Here is a 19,523-nt window from a genome sequence, read left to right on the forward strand (position 1 = left end):
GACACTCAGCGGCAGGACCGAGGAGCGCCTCAATTCCCCAGCATCGTGCTGGTGAAGAGACCACCCCTCAAAAGCCCCATGGCTAGGAGCCTTTTGCCACGGCTCCGGGGGGGGTAGCAACCCGTTACCCCCCCCTCCTTTCTGCTGGTGTGCAGATCACATCCCCGGGAGGTCTGGGAGATGCATCCGCCAGCATGTTGCCATAAACCGGAAGCTCTTGGACGGCTCTCTCTCGAGGCTTCGGGAAAGCTGCATGGTGCACCCCCCACCCGTCGGGAAGCCTCTGCGGCTCTTCTGCCTTCGGTGAGGAAAAGCCACTTCAGACATCACAGGAAACCTCCCCCTCCCTTTCACATTCCCTGGAGAGGAGGTGAAGCCGGCCGGAGGCCCCCAGGGGCCTGGGGTTAGGGTGGCGGGGGGGTGCGTTTCTTTGCCTCTTCGAATAGCGTTGCTGAATTGCGGGGGTGGTGGTGAGGCACTCCGGCCGGCAAGGCAGGCGCACCCTGGGGTGCTTTGCTTCCTGTGCAGGCCGAGGAGGGGACGAGGCCAACTGGCCGAGGGAAAGGGAGCCCACCAGCGGGTCACGTGGCCCATGGCCTAATGGGGAAGGTGGGGCAGCAGGCAGGCCAGAGTGGCACCCTCATTGAGCCAGCGCCCTACACAACGGTCTAAAATTTGTCAATGATGGGCCGGCCCTGGATGTACTCCCGCATAGGGAGGCCCCACAACGACCTGGCTGCCTCATTCTGCACCATCTGCAGCTTCCAGATTTGGAACAAGGGCAGCCCTATGTAGAGGGCATTATAGTAATCCAGTCTTGAGGTGACCATTGCATGGATCACTGTTGCCAGGTCATTACGTTCAAGGAAGGGAACCAACTGCGTGATCAGCCGAAGATGGTAAAAGGCTGACTTAGTGGCTGCTACCTGGGCCTCCATCGTTAAGGAGGCATCCAGGAGCACTCCCAAACTCCTAACCTCTGGTGCTGTTGATGAATAATTTAACTGAAGCTCAAACCAATCATCTTGTACTCATAGGCTAATTAGTATTTGTGCTTTAAAAAAAATTATACCACCAGTCCTCTGACTCCGAGCAAAGACTTTTATAAAATCTCTTGATTTGCTGTGGTATGCATTTTTTACACACAGTATTTGTCTGCGGCTTAAAAACAACCATCTCTATCAAGTTTAGGAAAGGGTTTTTTTAATTGTCAGGGTATTTCATGTTACAGTATTATTTGACAGCATTTACTAAAACTGAAGAAAGTTGGGAAAACCACTAGGCCATTCAGGTTGGACCCAGTTCACATCCCTGATGAATATACAGTGGAGGTGAAAAATAGGTTTAAGGGACTAGATTTGATAGAGTGCCTGAAGAACTATGGACAGAGGTTCGTGACATTGTACAAGAGGCAGCAATCACCACCATCCCAATGAAAAAGAAATGCCAGAAAGCAAAGTGACTGTCTGATGAGGCTTTACAAATAGCAGAGGAAAGAAGGAAAGCAAAAGGCAAAGGTGAAAAGGAAAGATTTACCCAACTGAATGCAGATTTCCAGAGAACAGCAAGGAGAGATAAGGAGGCTTTCCTGAATGAACAATGCAAAGTAATAGAGGAAAACAATAGAATGGGAAGGACTAGAGATCTCTTCAAGAAAATTGGAGAAATCAAGGGAATGTTCTGTGCAAAGTTGGCCATGATAAAGGACAAAAACTGTAGGGACCCAACAGAAGCAGAAGAGAAGAACTGTACAAGAAGGACCTCAATATCCTTGACAACCACAACTGTGTAATTATTGACCTCAAGCCAGACATCCTAGAGTGCAAAGTAAAATGGGCCTTAGAAGGCATTACTAACAACAAAGCTAGCAGAGGTGATGGTATCCCAGCCGAGCTATTCAAAGTCTTAAAAGATGATGCTGTTAAAGTGCTGCACTCAATATGCCAGCAAATTTGGAAAACGGATATCCCTTGTGAGTTTGGTGTCTCTATCATGCTGAGGGGTGTTCTACCATGTCACAAACCTCACAAATGAAACTGGTTTATTTGTGATGTTTCATGGTTCATGAAGCTGGCATACCATGAACCATACCACATTTTCCCAGTTCATGCCCATCACTACTCAACACCAGTTCTCTAGGTGAAATCCATCTGGTTGTCCTCATGAATTACCCCTGCATTGACCCATGTGGATCTATAAGAACCAGATCATCACTGAGACAGTACCCTAAGACCACAATTGTACCTTTAAAGATTGACTACCTCTTTCAATAGTCTTTCAGTAGTCATGTATGGCTGCGAGAGTTGGACTATAAGGAAGGCCGAGCGCCGAAGAATAGATTCTTTTGAACTATGGTGCTGGAGAAGACTCTTGAGAGTCCCTTGGACTGCAAGAAGATCAAATCAGTCAATCCTAAAAGAAATCAACCCTGACTGTTCCCTGGAAGGCCAGATAATGAAAGTGAAGCTCAAATACTTTGGCCACCAAATGAGAAGGGAGCACTCACTGGAGAAGACCCTGATGCTGGGAAAGATTGAAGGTCAAAGAAGACGGGGATGGCAAAGGATGAGATAGTTAGTGTTAATGATGCAATGAACATGAAATTAAGCAAACTCCGTAGCATGATGGAAGACAGGAGGGCCTGGCATGATATGGTCCATGGGCTCGCGAAGAGTCTGAATCGACTGTGTGATTGAAGAACCACAACTAATGGAAAAATGGGCCTGAGTTAAATTGGGGGGGGGGATAGTGACAGACTTCACGTTCCTGGGATCCCAAATCACTGCAGACTGTGACAGCAACCATGAAATTAAAAGATGCCTGCTCCTTGGGAGGAAAGCGATGGCGAACCTAAACAGCATGATAAAAAGTAGAGACATCACCCTGCCAACAAAAGTCTGCATGGTCAAAGCAATGGAATTCCCAGTAGTCATGTATGGCTGTGAGAGTTGGACTATAAGGAAGGCCGAGCGCCGAAGAATAGATTCTTTTGAACTATGGTGCTGGAGAAGACTCTTAAGAATCCCTTGGACTGCAAGAAGATCAAATCAGTCAATCCTAAAAGAAATCAACCCTGACTGTTCCCTGGAAGGCCAGATAATGAAACTGAAACTCAAATACTTTGGCCACCAAATGAGAAGGAGCACTCACTGGAGAAGACCCTGATGCTGGGAAAGATTGAAGGTCAAAGAAGACGGGGACGGCAAAGGATGAGATGGTTAGACAGTGTCATAGATGCAACGAACATGAAATTGAGCAAAGTTCAGAGGACGGCGGAAGACAGGACGGCCTGGCGTGATGTGGTCCATGGGGTCACGAAGAGTCAGACTCGACTGTGCGACTGAAGAAAAACAATAGGTTCACACACCATTTTCATCAAGTGTCTTTTTAAATGTTGTGAATTGCATAAGCAGAGACTAGAAGTGAGAGAGAGAGAGAGAGAGAGAGAGAGAGAGAGAGAGAGAGAGCGAGCGAGGAATGGAAGACCTGTAGAAAAAAGAAAACTAGAAAAAGGCCAAAACAAGATGCTTAAAAATCATAGAAGCAGATGGCACATTTCTGTGAGTCATCGTAACTCAATATTCCCTAAAACCTAGGCAGAATAAGAACTCCATTTTAAGAAGTTTTCAAGCCAATATTAATCTTATCTATAGCCCCTTTGAACTGTATGTGATATGATTCCCTGAAATGGAGACTTGCTTTCATAAAATAGTCATATCAGTGAAGGAGGAGGGAAAAAGCCTCTTCAGAGTATATATTTTAGACTCATTTTCTTAAACTAAGTAAAGAATCTAATCTTTGTGTCTTAATTACCCCTGGGTAAGACAGGCAGGGGGGATTAAATCTGTGATTTGGTCGATGGATTTCCCTGGGACGCAGTAGATAAAGCTGTTCCAGGGAGGAAACATCTAGTACATCCTGTGAAATGAATCCTACCCAAGATATCACAATGGATTCTGCATCAATATAGGAGTAATATGTAAATAGAGGAATAATAGAATTACTACATAACTCTGGGTGAGGCTTAGCAGTGCAGTAGCAATGCCTGTTTTTTTCCCTCCAGGAAAATGGCAGTATTAAATAACCTGCAGGGATCATGACAGGATTATGCAAAATTCTATCTTTCTTTTTATGTTGTAAAACTCTGATATTCGCTGTTTTTTAAATCTAATGTTTCTCTGTTTCTGAAACTGGAATCCCTGGACATCTCCATACTATTTCATACCACTTCAGTTGATGTAACTTCTTTCCAGAGAACATGAGAATTATGTTTTTGTGAGGTGCCAAGAATGTTCTGTTAGACATCCTTGTCCTAACTCTTCCCCCTACCTTACTGGTAATTTTAAATCTGCAGTGTAGACTTGCCCTTTGTTTCTAGAGAACCAGCAAAGCCTGCTGTGAGCAGTAGGTGGCTTAGATACTGCACTGTAATTGTACGTCAACCTATAGATCACCCTGTGCGGTTCAGGCTGGCCCATGCTGCCACACTAGATCCTGTCTTAATTTCATTTTGAATGTCAATAAATGCTTCAGTTTTATCATCAGGTTTTTAAAAGGTGGCTTCATTTTGGTGATATACTAACAATCTATGCAGACCTGGTCATTTTATCTCAAACATGTGAAGATGCCTTATGGTGAATTGGTCTCTTCTACATCCAGTGCTGCCTTCTCTGAAGGCATCTCTCCACAATCCCGAGCAGAGGTCTTTTTCCAGATGAGTTAACTAACATCAGCAACAGAGGGATGTTATGGATTAAACCCAGGACCTCAAGCAAAGCATCTTCTGTACCACTGGATTACAGTCTTTGTCTAGTCCTTTTCTTCTCAGGGAGGGTCAGTCAGAGGGATGAGTGACCTGCATGTTTCATTGGTGTTGTGTATTAGGTCTACATAGAAGCTAACAAAGCAGCAGAAGAAGATGAAACTATTAAAAAGATGGCACAAGATTTCTTTAGAAAACTGGAGGCACGTGAGGAAGAAGCATTGTCTTTGTGGCAACGTTTTAGAGATATCAGCATTGAAGAATATGTCAAGATGTACCAGGTGCGGGTTTGAATTTCCCCCCTCTGTGTTCATAAACTATGTGTGTTCAGGGGACGGTGAACATTTTAGCACTCTTAGAAATGGAACCTTGCAGACTGCTTTGTTCCATGGGAGAAATTAAAAATGCTTCATAATGCAACAGGTAAAATGAATTTTGAATGTCTAAAAACAATTTCTTTTTAAAGTATGCCTGAATTGTAATCTGTTTTCCTATTATCAGTCTTTTGGCTTAGTTCAGAATTCCACATGTGTCAGAGAACAGCTTACAAATTTAGGGGCAGGATGTGCCTTACTCTGATACTGAGTTTCTTTTTCTTTTGGTGCGACAATTCAGCGCCTGGGAGTGTACTTTGATGAATATTCTGGAGAATCATTCTATCAGGAGAAGTGTCAAGAGGTTCTAAAGGTGTTGGACGCGAAAGGTCTTCTTAAGAAAACGGAGTATGTAGTAGTGGTTTTGTTTAAAACTTTTGAACCATATGCCATTGTCTTGTAAATATTTACAAGAGAGGGACGTGTATATGTATTACTGACAAACAGGAATGGGTATAGAGATATATATTACATACATGCATTTTCAATTGTTTGTCACATGGAGTCGTTTGATTGTTTTCAACATTTTTAGGGAAGGAACAGGAATAATTAACCTTTCTGAAAAAGGAGACCAGTCATATTCTGCTGTGATGCGTAGTGATGGAACCTCTCTCTACATAACAAGGCAGGTATCTTGCCAAGCGACAGCTCCTGATTTATAATATTTCCCTCCTTTCTAGGGGATGATAATCATTAGTAGAATATGAAAGAATATTGTGGCTGATAATACAGAACAATTTGCAGCAACTATTCCAAATCCTAAAAGTACATTTTACTTGGGAAAATAATCTAGATGTTTTATATTTCTTTTCCAGAGACCTTGCTGCTGCTATAGATAGAATGGATAAGTATGATCCTGATACTATGATATATGTTGTAAGTAATTCTGGACCCCATACAGATGACTTTGTTCTTATTTAGTGGTGAGGACTTTTCCACATTAAGAATCCAACAGTTTGCCACTGCAGGCAAACTCCCCAGAGAGGCTGGTAATAGACTGTTTTTATGATGATTGATTTTTATAATAAAAATAAAGGACTATTTTAATGCCATTAAGACTAACATATGATAAGGCATAATATTGTGGCCCCTGACTTCCATGGTCAGCAGAGACTCACCAGACACCTTGAAACCTTAAGACGTAGCTTGCTCTCTCCATTTGTAGCTGTAGCAGTTGAGCCTCTTCCATCAAGCTCTTTTTCCCCATCATCTGCAGTTGCAATTGCTGTGCATCAAATTTGCCGTGCAGTGCTGTTATTTGATCCAGCAGGGGTCGCAATGCTTCCGTTAGCATGTTTTGTAGCTTTGCAGTTGTGTCCTGTCTAGGGGCAAGACTCGCTGGTCTGGCAGGTCCGACAGGAAGTTTTGGTTTAACTTGTTTTTCCTCCTCATCCTTCCTCATGGGTGCCATTTTTAGAGATTGTTTACTTTTTATAAAAGTTATCACTGTCTCTGATACTCCTTAATACACTTGGTAAGTTCTTAAATGCTTATTAATTCTATCTTGCTTCAATCGTTCACCCCCCTTGTCATTGTAGCTTAAAATCGCTTAGCTTTTCTTATCGGGGGAGAGTCGTCCCCCCCTCGCTTTTAAAGGGAAGTTTCCGGCTTAAATTTTCGGTGGTTCTTGCTCCAACTCACAGTTCAATATTGAATCCGCTTTCCATTTAGTTTGCTGGGCCACCAAGCACTTGTTCCGGTGTATGATTCCTTTTCCCAAACGGGACGCTCTGCAGCGGGACCTTCGGGGCATGGAGGAGCTCCCCTTCTCCGGCCAGATTGCTGGTGGAAGAGCTCACTCTAGCGCCCCATGGCTAGGGGTCCATCGCAAGGGCTCCAGGGGTGGCGCGGACGATCGCGCTCCCTCCCAGTTGTGAACTCTGGCTACTGTCTCCCGGAGGTCCGGAGAGAAGCAGCAGCCATGGCGAACGCCAAAACCGGAACCTCCCTTCCATTATTTTCTGAATCTATCTAAAAGAACCTTTGACAATTAAAAATACTGTAATTACTTCTAAGTCTCTTCTGCTTGGGCTAAATAGTAAAAATCAAACTCTTAATAAAACACAATGACAGCTGGCATTATACATGTCAAGAGAAATATCAGAAATCACAATCATAAATCAAATTCACTGCTCCCTTATCCTACACTGCCCTATCCTGGAGTATCTGCTGCCTTTTGCCCAGTAAGTGGAGCCTCCTCTGGCTTCCACAGCTGCTTTTGTGCTACAAATCAAATCAAATATATATATATTTGTATGTTACTATAGATTTTTGTGTCCTGTTGTTGTAACTTTTCAGTCTTGAAAGAAAAGTCCAGTTTTCAGGTCATGCTTTTCCCTCTTTGGATATGAAAAATATATGTGGATTTGAATACCTGTTTTATATGTTTAATTCCTGTTCTTTGATGTGTTTTTTCTTTCTCCAAGACAGATAAAAGCCAGATCTCTCATTTTCAACAGTTGTTCCAAATACTGAAGTTATTGGGTCACAAATGGGCAGAAAGGTTTGTGTGTTCTTTCCAAGATATGTGTTTTTCTTTTGTTGGTGTAAGGATCTTTCCAAGATGAGAAGGAAAAATAAAATCTGGCCCAGCGGTCTCCTAAGTGTAGAGGTGGACAGTTGTTCATTGTGAAAGGTCACACAGGCAATGTTATAACGACCACAGTTAATTTTCGTACATCGGTTTACACATATTTATTATAGTACAAAGCTTTCATGCCACATATACGCTGTGCAATTCTTCTTTGCTGTTGTCAGTGCAGGGTTAGAAATGGATGTTTTCATGATGTTTAAAGCAACCTGTTCAGGTTGTGGGAATGTGACAAACCACTTCCCTTCCAATGAAATTATAAGGCCAGTGAAAGAGATCACACTTCCCTCCACTGCATGCCTAATGTAACAAGTATTATAGATACATAACAGAGAGGCCCAATTCACTTCATACCACCCCTTTTTTTGAGGGGGAAACTCGGTGAACTGAACTTCCATGTAGAGACTAGGGAAAATCACCCGGTTTGTGAGCTGAGGGTCATGCAATTGCACCTGCAATGAACCTCCCACAAATGTCCATGGTTTTTATGGAGGTTCGTGCCAGTGGTTTGTGCGGCAGACACGCTGGCACCCATCAATTAATTGTTAAAGCAACGGGGGGTGGACTTCTGCAGCCCTGGAAACACCAATAGTGGCCCTCCAAAGCGCAACAGGCAGTGCTGGCCACCAATAAGAGAGCCCCCATTGTGCTCTGTGGGAGCAGGATGATATATATCCCCAACTCATATGCAGCCATTGTTTTCTGTCAGCAGCAGACAGAGGGAAGGGAACTGGCTCTGATTTTCCCAGAGGGGTCTTTCCTGGGGGCACCTGCTTTGGAAGGCTGTAACTCAGCCCCCCTAAATCCAATCCTTACCAAACTTGGAGGGCAGGTAGAGGAGAGCCAGCTGGAGACACACTATGAGTTTGGCAGCTCTAGCCTGCAGGGGAGCCATTCTACCACATCATGAACCTCACAAAATGAACTGGTTCGGTAAACGGAAAGGTCTGTGAAGGGTCGTGATTCGTGTAACATCACAAACCGAAACGAACCTCCATTTTCCCGGTTTGTGCCCATCCCTAGTAGAGACCTTGCAACACATTATATCAGTACGTTATATGTATAATGGATGGGGTGGATATGTCTACTAGAGAATGAAGACTGGAAACTGGGTAAGTTTATAAACTGGCCCTCAATCAGCTAAGAAGTTTTGCAGTGCTACTGCTCCTAATCTAGAGTGTTTAAAGGTAGGAATTAGCCTCCGCCCCCAAAGAGGAAGTAAAGTTTATCAATAATGAAACTTGAATACACATTGGGCTGGATCCTGACTAATGTTTTTAGGGATGCAACAATTTTTGCTCATGGAACTCGATTTGCTTGTGTGTGTTTTTTCTCCCATGGCAGCCTGAACACCCCATTCTTTTCCTGAAGAGAGGGGATCCCCAGGAGCAGGATTGGAGGGGGGGGCATTTTGGGCTGAGGAGGGAGGCAAGAAAATCATAGCGCACAAATGGAAGTTTCTGCACCACGTGTGTAGGGGGGGAGGGCATATCTTTTCTTTTAGATTTCTGAACTTTCGGGATATGTTACTGCCTTTCCAAGCTTTCCTATGCATCCCCTAGGGTTAGAGGCCTAATTATTTTTATTATGACGTCTCCTGTTATCTTATGTTTAAGAAAATTATTTAGAATACTTAAAAGTAGTGATGCAGAGAGAGACTACCACAGGATGCGTAATCCCGCCTCCGTGTTAAAGTTTGAAGAAAAAAAAGAAAGCCAAGCCTCAGTTTCTGGCATAAACAAAAGCATTAATAATTGCGGAGCAAGAGTCACTCCTCTCAATCCTGAATGTTACTGCTGGCAGTTGTACCCCTTGTGCTTCAATATTAAGAACTGGTTTATCTTGTTGAGCGGTGGGTTAGTTTCCAAAATGTACTCTTTTGTATCATACGTACTATAAACAAAATCTTGTTTCGAGAGGATGTATTTCTAATTTCTACAGCTTGAAAAATGAGAGCAAATCAAGGGTAGGAAATAAATGGCGCTCTTGCTGTCCTTGCTGTAGGTGCCAGCATGTGCCTTTCGGGAGAGTTCAAGGAATGAAAACGCGAAGAGGAGAGGTGGTTTTCCTTGACGATGTCTTGGATGAAGCTTGCTCCATGGTGTTAGAAAGAATGGCTTCTACAAAAAGTTTGGTGGTTGGGTTTTTTGTTGGCATTACAGTTTGGACAAGGATTATGTTAAGGCTTTGCCTTTTTCCCCAGAGCGTGGCATTCCCAATTCTTTTTTACGTGTTCTGAACTGTATGTCAGTGTAAATTGTAGTTTGCTTGTAATGTCCAAACTGGCAACCTGTGGTTTGTATTTCTCTTTCAAACCAAGATTGCTAACCACTGTCTGAACCTGGGTTGCAGTCCTGGTTCAGAGGGAAAGTGCCAACCGAATGGTCCCTTCCATTCATTCATAGATTCGGTTAGTGGAAGGGCAACTTTGGATCCAGTTCTGGACTTGGCTGTAATCACAAATTACGGTTTGTGCTAAATTAGAAGTAACTCATCGCAGCATGCAAGGGAAATGGGGACAGTGAGGAGGAAAAGAGCATGTGCACAAGATTGACATCTGAATTAACATCTGTTTCCCCACTCTCTGTTGGTTTAGTTTGCCAGATATGTATTCACAGGCAGCTGACAGCCATGTACTTTGGTTATTTTTTAAAAATCTTCCAAATAATTGAAGAACTAATTCTTCTGAGCCACATGCAAATATTATTTGCCATTACATTTTTTTTGGTGCAAACCATTTGTGGATTTTTCCCCCTTTTCCAGGGCTCCCTTGGATTCTAACCTGTATCTTAGATATGAAACCCTTTTTAACAATGCATTCCTATTAGAAGCTTAGACTAGAGTAACTCTGCATAGAACAGGATTATTAGAGATTGTCATGACCCCAGCGAGTTGCCACCTTCTGCCGCCACCACCCTGGACTTAGGTCCCTTGAGAAGGCCCAGGGTACCCTCCCAGGCCCTTTCAAATTGCCCCTTTGTAGCCGAGAAGCATAAGCATAATGACCAGGTAGAGAAACAATTAAACAAAAAGGGTTTATTATTATAGTACTGGGCAGGGGAAAAACAAGACAAGACAAGGTGCTTTAAAATACGTAACAGTGTTGAAAGGCCAAAAGAAACACAAAGCTAACACAGCTACCTAATACTCCTTAACGGTTACTACTCAAGCCCTACAGCTCTCTTACGCCAGGCTTCTGCCTGTACTCACTGTCCCCAGTGAGGGATCTTTCTCCCAGACCAGGCTCCTCCGCTTAGCTCTGTGAGAGGCAAAGACTGCAGAGAGGAAAAGAACACAGTTTAACCGACCACCAAGTATATAAATTGAGAAGTATATCACCAAGTATATACCACCAAGTATATAAATTGAGAATCAGAGAATTCCTCGACCCCCATTGGTTACAGCTGGCGCAAAGCCTTGTGGGTATTGTAGGCTGTCTGCTTCCCACTCCCAGGCAGGTCTCTTAGGCTTCACTAGATCCAGTCCTGCACAGATCTCCAGAGGCCTACACAGATCATGACAGAGATATAAAGCAAAAATGGGAAAGGATTCATTATTGGCAGCTCCACAACCCCATCAAAAGGGTTCTTGCAGCCCATTGCTTGGCAATTGCAGATCTTCCCTTAAAACGTCTTAAACTAATTGTGTTTTGGAACTTTGAAAGGGTCACTGCAGACATAATGTTCCCAATCTCTTTAACTATGGAGATGTGTCTCTGCAGCACTAATTCGTCTAGCTGTACCACTTGAGAAATCAGGGTTTATTACTTTCGCTCTGCAGTAGCATCTGTTCTGTCATCCATCAATAGCATTCTTTTTGAGATAATGTAATTTTTCCCCCTGTTATCTGCTCAGCAACCAAAGAACTGGTCGATCCTCTTGAGACAGCTCAAAGAGTTGGACTTGCAGCACTAATAATTCAGGTTTGTTCATGTCGTCATTTCCCGCCCCCCCCCCTCCCAATCCTGTGAAGTGACACTGATCAAAAGGCTACATGATGTTGTTTCAGGACTTCAGGGGTCTCTTATCATCTGACTATCAGTTTAATTGGGATCGTGTTCTTCAAAGCCAAGGTGACACTGGTGTCTTCTTACAGTACACACATGCCAGACTGCACAGGTAAAAGCAGATTTGTGTTGGTTTATGCTAATTTGAATCAGCTTTGGACAGTTTCACGTGGGCCTTTTTAATGTTATGAATTCAGTAAATTATTAAAAATACAAGGCATATATTTAGAGATGTTTCAGTGTTCAGTACAGAATTTGGGGTACCTTGAAGGTAACATTACTCTAAAAGTAGACTAAAGCTGGTTAAGTCTCATGCTTTCTAATAATCTTGGGCAGGTCCAGGTGGGGATCTTGGAAACATTTACTTGAAATATTTCTACACTTGCCTTTCCACCTCACTGGGTCTTCTAGGTGGCTTATTTCTTGACAGGGGATAGCTTTGTAATGACCATTGCCATTCTCCTATGCCAGAGACAGCCTTCCCACACAGTGCCCCTCCTTCTTCTGCTTGGAAGCCAAGGAAAGGTATGTGTGGTATAGATTGCCCCTTGGTAGCTGTGCTGTTCCCTGGGGTGGCACAAAGTGGTGTACATACTATGTCTAATACTTTTTGCTCTGTTGCTAATTTTTGTACTCCCTGTCCTGTCACATCACTTACTAGATGCCTAATTGTATTGGTTGCATTGAATTCCCCGTGTTATCCGCCTTGAGTCTCAGTAAGAAAGGCAGACTATCCATAAAATGTAAATCCTGTCTGATGTATGCTGGCCTAGATTGATAAATTCAGAATATAAGTTTTAAGGGTCATCAGCTTAACTCCTGTAACTAATTCTTTGCTAATTGTTGTTGTGAAGCCTACCTACATTAATAAATTGTGGCTCCGATCAGATGCAGAAGTTGCCGTTTCCGTGGCACGAATGCCGGGCGGATTATAAGGGGCGCAATCACATAGCAACATCTGGCCAGCGTAGCGCACCCACTGCAGCCGGCCGAAGATGCAGAGTAAAAAGCTACCTCCTAAAGTCCACTAGCAAACGGCTTGCGACAGGCCGCTGACTGACTCTGCGTGATCGCTCCAGCGTGCTCCTCTTGCATCGTTGGAGCTCGCCGGGAACATGCGCCGAGGAAGGAAACTGCTGTTCTGTCTGATCGCGTTTGCAGGGGGCACACTGTGCTGGCGCAAACAGCCACGCCTCCCCCCAGTGTTTCCCGGCAAGTGTGAACGAGACCTGTGAGTGGTTTACATCAGGTGCTTACAAAGGGGCCATGGCTCAGTGGTAGAATACCTGCTTTGCATAAAGAAGGTCCCAGGTTCTTTCCCTGGCATCTCCAGTTCAAAAAGGATCAAGGAGTTAGGCAATGTGAAAGATCTGTACCTGAAACTCTGGGTAGCTGCTGACCATCGGACTTTGATAAACAATGGTTCTGATTCAGTGTAAGGCAAATTCACATTGGTTCATGTGTTAATACAGTCAGGCAGTTTTTCTTTTGAGCACTACTGCTTTCTGAAAAATCGGTGCTTAAGGGCTTACTGATGTTGTGCAGGTGTCTGAATCCTGGCCTTTGAAACAGTCCAAATTTCACAGTGGATTCTGGCACAAACCTCCCTACTGCCTTTTAAAACATTAACAAGACTTGAGGCAAAGCTGATTTTACTGTAGACACAACTAACCATCAGTTATATTTCAGGTACCTGAACAGTTTCCCTTTTACAAATTATTTCAAGGGCTTCATGGTCAATCACACCTGCTGCCTGATAGCACATTGGCATGTTGTTGTAATACCATAGTTAATATCTCGAGTTCTGAAACCTTGGCCAGGATTCTAAGAGCCATGGAACTAGTACCATGTGCCAGTGCATGTGTTTGATTTGTATGTAACAATCCCCCCTCACCACCACCACGTCATGTTGTAAGCCATTTCTGGAATGGTAGGGACCAATGTTCCCTCTAAACTGTGGAGTCCTGTGAGCAAAAATTCTACTTTGTGGGCTACCGGCATTAAAGTTGTGAGCAAACAATTTGGCTACTGCATCAGTTAGTTTGCTCTGGGGCCCTCCTTCTTGAGCAAAGGCAAAAATGTGTGAGTCAGAGCCTAAAAAACTGTGAGCTAGCTCACACTAACTCAGCTTAGAGGGAACACTGGTAGGGACATGTGATATAGGCTGAAAGTCTCTATGTTACAGACAGGTTTTTTTTAAATCACTGTGCTAGCTTGAAGACACCTAATGCAGTCTGTTGGATCCCAGAAGGAGTTATTAACACTGGGATCATGAGGACTGCAGCGCAGTCCTAAACAGAGTTAATCCATTGAAATAAATGGGCTTAGAAGGGTGTGACTTTGCTTAGCATTGCACTACTAGGCTTCTTTGAGAAGTTTATTCTTTCAGCAAAATATATGCATGAGATGAAAACACTCATTAAAATGTGATGTAACTTTTTCCTCTTATATAAAGAACTTAATTGATGCATATTTGAGTGGGGTTTTTTAGTATTTCTGATGCAGGATTCTTTTTTCTAGCCTAGAAGAGGTGTTTGGAAAAGTCAGTCGTGTCTCCCACATTGACCCTACATGTTTACAAGATCCACAGGCTGTTTCCTTAATTCAGCATCTTCTCAGGTATGTTAGAAATATAGTGCAGTCCTAAGCAGAATGATTCCAGTCTAAGCCCATTGATTTCAATGAGTTTAGACTGGAGTACCTTTGCCAAGGATTGCACTGTTAGCATGCAGGCCTGCAATGTACTGAAAGCAAGGATTGTAATAAATGGAATTTGATGGGGTGGATGCTATGACTCCTAGTGGAGTATATCAGACTATTGTCAGTGAGTTTAAGAATGGTGTTCGGTTATCTCTAGCCAGAAGGGTGAACTTAAGTCGCACTACTTAAGTCTGAATTTATACAACTTATTAAGAGAAGCATATATTCAGAGGTTTAATTGGGCCCAACAGTCCTTAACTTTTCCCAGGGAATCCTGGGAAATACAGTTCCCACTGGTGAGGAGAGGGATTTCTAGGATTTCAGCCTACTCACTAAAACCTAATTCTTGGCATTCTTTGGAAGGGCCAATGATGCTTAAATTGGTATATAGCTACTATGTTTGGTGTCGTGGTTGTGTGCGGAATCTAATCTGGGAGAACCGTGTTTGATTCCCCACTCCTCCACTTGCACCTGGCTGGATGACCTTGGGCAAGCCATAGTTCTGAAAAGAGCTGTCCTTAAAAGGGCAGTTCTTGAAAGAGCTCTCTCAGCCCCACTACCTCATCAGGTGTCTGTTGTGTGGAGGGGAAGGGAAAGGAGTTTTATAAGCCGCTCTGAGACTCCGAGTGAAGGGCAGGGTGTAAATCCAATCTCCTCCTCCTCCCAGGGAATCCTTGGAAATGCTGTCAGCCTACTCACTAAAATCTCCTCCTCCTCCTTCATGTTGTAGACCTAGATATGCCCTGGCAGTGCCAATTTTTGATAAACCTCTCCTGGTTTTTGAGGGATGATCTACTGTTCTTTCCCCCCATTTCAGATATGATGAGATTCTTTACCAGTCTTCTCAAGATCTTCAGCCCAAGCACATTGTTCTCTATCTTCTTGCACTCAGGTGAGGGCATCTTACCTTTTTGACCAGAGTTCAGTTCCTGTTTTTAACAACTCATCCTCAACTACCTAAGTAGTTCGGTGTAATTAAATTTGTGAGCAGATTGAGAAGGAAGGATGTGTCTTGATACGGGAAGCTTTTGCATGTGTACCTAACAGCCAGAATGCCAAGTCTTTAATGCATGCAAGGATAGAAGGAGCTTGTTTTGATAGGCAGCCACTGCACTTTCATTGGGAAAACATGCCACTATGTAGGATTCCAAAGTACATGCTCTGTAAATCGGAAAACCTTGAGATGTTTTGCCTTTCATGTATTTACTGTTAATTTACTACATTTCTAAACTGTCTGGCATGCTTTGGCAGAAAGGCAATATAAAGTTTTTAAAAACAAGACAAAAGAGTGAAAGGTCCATCAGCATGTTACTCTTTCATGTTATTTTCTTCCCCAGATTTAATGAGTAATTCCTTCCCTGTTCTGTGTTTTCAGTACATGTTCATAGAACCTGAACCAACCTCAACAAGAAAAATCAGATACTACTTTGGGGTTTTCTTGGGGTTTTTTTTTTTTTAACCTTGTCTTCTAAGTCCATTGTCTGATTTTAATGAAGACATTTTGCCCAGAGGTCTTTTGTTAAATGATTTTACTTCAATAACTGAGTCCAGCAGTACAGTATTAAAATCATAGAGTTGGAAGGGGCCATACAGGCCATCTAAACCAACCCCCTGCCCACTGTAGGATCAGCCTAAAGCATCCCTGACGAGTGTTCGTCCAGCTGCTGCTTGAAGACTGCCAGTGAGGGGGAGTTAATGCCTTCCCTGGCAGCCAATTCCACTCTAGTACTACTCTTACTGGGGGGGGGGGGGGATTCCTAATATCCAATCCGTACTTTCCGCCTGTAACTTGAACCAGCTATTGCAAGCCCTATCCTCTGGTGCCAACAGGAACAGGACCCCACCATTCTCTAAGTGACAGCCTTTCAGATACTTAGACCAATCATGTCCAAACTCAGCCTCCTCTTCTACAGACTGAGGCTCAGCTTAGGCTCAGCTTAGGCTCAACTATTGCTTTTCTAAGAGATCTCAGTCTGGAGCAGATTTTATTTTCTTTAAGAGCAGTCATGGGTGAAGATGGGACTTGGGGCAAGGGGTTAACACTCCCACCTGTTGCTGTTTTCCAGATAGAAATGGCCACCCCACCCTGGATGGTGTTAATGGAGAATGGTGTTCCCTGGGGTGTGGGCTTCAGGAAATTCCCTTTCATCTTGTTGAGCCCTGAAGTACACTTGTCCTTTAGAGCTATTTGATTTTTATCCAGAAAACGAGTGTACAAAAACCTCATTCTCCTTCACATTGTCAGGGTAAGCAGTATGTTAAATGTACAACTTTTTAAACACTTTTCTGGTTTTTAAGCAAATACATAAGTAATAGCTGGGTGAAAGTCAAAGCAGTCCAAGAGCCAAAGGCCTTGAGTCATTTTTCATAACATTTTGCTTCCTGGTGGCAGCTGCATTTTTGTAGTCAAGAATGTTCTTGTGTGGCCAGTTTCTAAATATGTTTAATGAGAAGTAAATCACACTGAGCTTAGTTGGCCTTGCTCCCTAGCCAGTGCAGTAAAGATTGCAGCCTTTGACGGTTTCCTGTTTCAGCCCCACTGTTTCTGTTTCAGCCATTTAGCAGCTGCGGCTCATAAAATGCTACCTGTGAAAGGCAGTGTTCCAGAATTAGCAGAGGTAAGGTAATTTTTCGTGTAAAATCTATTCTCAGCTCTGCATTAATAGTGGACAAGATGCACAGGATATAAACTATAACTTATAAGTAGATACTGCCTACCAACCAACACTTGCTGAAAAGAAAATATCTTGCATTAGTACAGTGCAAGATAGCTTAGACAGGTTGTGGGTTTTGTTTCCATAAAAATAAAACCACAAAGAACCACTTCTAGAAACATAGAGTTGGTGGGTTAGGGATTGTATGCTATGATATCAACACTGCTGAGGCTGGACAATGAGATGCTCTTCTATGGACCACCAGTTCAGGTCAAGCTGTCTCATGGTCAAAGCTCAGCCCATCCCTGTATCTTTTCGGGGGGTTTGCTTAAATGTGGGAAATCTTCCTGTTTTGTCCCAATCCAACATTTAGCTGAGGAGGATAGACGATAATGAGTACATCTGTTCTTCCTCCCTCTTCCCACATGATTGTTTTCTGTCTCAAGTGCTATTCTCATAACACCACCTGCGCTCCAAGCTGTACTGTGCCAAAGTGAGGCAGAGTTACAAATGCTGGAGGTGGAAAGCTAGTCTGTCAATCCAATTAAAGAAATTTTAATTGATTGATCATCTACTGACTCAGTTAATTGGCTAAAAGACCGTTACATTTCTATGAATTTGCACATTTCCAGAATTTCATTACAGGTACAGGTTCTGTGATACTGAGGCAAGAGATAATAAACACTATCTGCCAGTCCTTGTTAGAAGGGGAAGTCTGTCTTCAATATTTTTCTCTTTTTATTCCCTAGTTTAGTAATGTACCACAACTAAAATAGCCTTGGACTGAAACTGCATGTCATTACTATTTAGTCCAGCTGACAAGAGAATTTGTTCACACCTGTTTAGTCAGCTAAAACAAAGGTTGTATCAGTTTAATAGCTGGTTAGTCCTTAGAACTCTGATGAAATAAGACCCCTGACATGCTGTCACCTTGTAGTAGCTCACCTTCCCTACTTCTTAGGAGAAGCCTAAAGACACACGTTGCATTTGCTTTTGATGGCTTCATTGCACAGGTGGAAGGTGGGGGAGGCCTCATGTATCTAAATAAACAGTAGCTGTCCTGTCTTCAGAACAAAGCTTTGGATCCCTTATAGTGAATTACTGCCAACATGTAAACAAAAGCAGTATGAGAAAAAATAATTGGGGAAAAGCACCTGTGTTTTCTTGATGCGTATCAGAGACTAGGTCCATGCATTTATGATAGACCCACTTTACATATTGTAATTCTGTATTAACACACATGTACCATAATCCCTGGAAGTCAGCACGACAGTCTTGCACAGCAGTCCCCTTCACATATTACAATACATTTGCATTTTCCAAGAGTTGGAAGCAACATTCATGGCAAAGAGGTGGGTGGGATATTACTAGAGAATATTACCTACTTCTGGTTATTTTTATGGACGTAAGGATCGTCAAGAGTTCAGAATACTAACACACACGTGTACTTCTTGTGTACATGTGGATGGCTTTACAATTCCTTAAGACTAAACTACAGACAAGATGGTTATTGGTGCAAACTGGACATTCACTCCTGTTCGTACATTAGCACCTCTAACGTGTTGCTCAAAACCAGCTCATTTGCCTGTTGTTTTCCTTCTTGAAGTTGCTTTTCAAAGGAGATGATTTAAGAACAACAACACCTTGATTGCCTTCCCTCATCTGTTCTGCAGGCAAGGATCTGTCTGTTCCAGGCTGCACGCACTGTTCTGGCTAATGGAATGAAACTTCTAGGAATCACACCTGTAACTAAAATGTAATGAGAAGACTTTTTCTATGACTGTCCTAAAATATATCTGTTTCAAATATCAGAAGCTGTTGTGCTTTTTTTTGTGTGTGTCTTCTCTCTTGCTCAGTGCAAAAGGATTATTTTAAGTTTAAGGAATAACTGTGTGCCAAAAGCCCTCTGGTTATGCCACTAAGCAAACAGTAGAATGTATTAATACCTCTGTTAAAAGACTGTCAGTCCTGTGATTCTGTCATACCACAGTATGGGCTTGGGTGGTGCTCATTCTGTGGAATGACTGAAAAAAACCTTGATTTTGAAGGACAGCCAGCTGTTTCCTTTCTCGCCTTCAGATATGATAAGCTGCTTTGCCAGTCTTCTCACAATCTTCAGCTGCTAGCTATTGTCTGACTTCTAAGAGATGTTGTAAGGTGGAGTTACTCAGGAGGGGCCTTTGATGGCAGTCAGAAGTCACTACAACAATAGAGAACCACAGCTCATAGTGCCATACAAGTGAAAGAAACGAAAAAAGCTGTGTATTTTTGCTAAGAACCAAAATTACAAGATTTACAAAACTCAGTGCCATTTTGACTCGTCCAACAATCACATACATGTGAGGAGGGGTCCAAAATAGTAAATGAAGTTTTCCAGATTACAGAGTTGTTACGCAGTCTTCATCTGAACGGAACCATGAGTATCTTTTCAGAACTA

General features: G+C 42.9%; 1 protein-coding gene across 1 annotated transcript in view; it reads left to right on the forward strand.

The window, feature by feature from the left end:
• Window positions 1-18,866, forward strand: part of RARS2 (arginyl-tRNA synthetase 2, mitochondrial) — a 38,636-nt gene extending 19,770 nt beyond the window's left edge. The window contains exons 9-20 of the mRNA XM_015424744.1: window positions 4,885-5,043; window positions 5,378-5,484; window positions 5,669-5,761; window positions 5,952-6,012; window positions 7,563-7,639; window positions 9,731-9,855; window positions 11,581-11,648; window positions 11,735-11,844; window positions 14,253-14,351; window positions 15,250-15,324; window positions 16,987-17,050; window positions 18,760-18,866. Of these exons, the coding sequence (XP_015280230.1) occupies window positions 4,885-5,043; window positions 5,378-5,484; window positions 5,669-5,761; window positions 5,952-6,012; window positions 7,563-7,639; window positions 9,731-9,855; window positions 11,581-11,648; window positions 11,735-11,844; window positions 14,253-14,351; window positions 15,250-15,324; window positions 16,987-17,050; window positions 18,760-18,846 (1,125 nt within the window). The 3' untranslated portion in view covers window positions 18,847-18,866. The remainder of the gene's footprint in view (window positions 1-4,884; window positions 5,044-5,377; window positions 5,485-5,668; window positions 5,762-5,951; window positions 6,013-7,562; window positions 7,640-9,730; window positions 9,856-11,580; window positions 11,649-11,734; window positions 11,845-14,252; window positions 14,352-15,249; window positions 15,325-16,986; window positions 17,051-18,759) is intronic.
• The last annotated feature ends 657 nt before the right edge of the window (window positions 18,867-19,523 follow it).

Source organism: Gekko japonicus, unplaced genomic scaffold (assembly GCF_001447785.1).
Source record: "Gekko japonicus isolate JY-2015 unplaced genomic scaffold, Gekko_japonicus_V1.1 scaffold787, whole genome shotgun sequence".
In the NCBI taxonomy this organism is placed as follows: Eukaryota; Metazoa; Chordata; class Lepidosauria; order Squamata; family Gekkonidae; genus Gekko; species Gekko japonicus.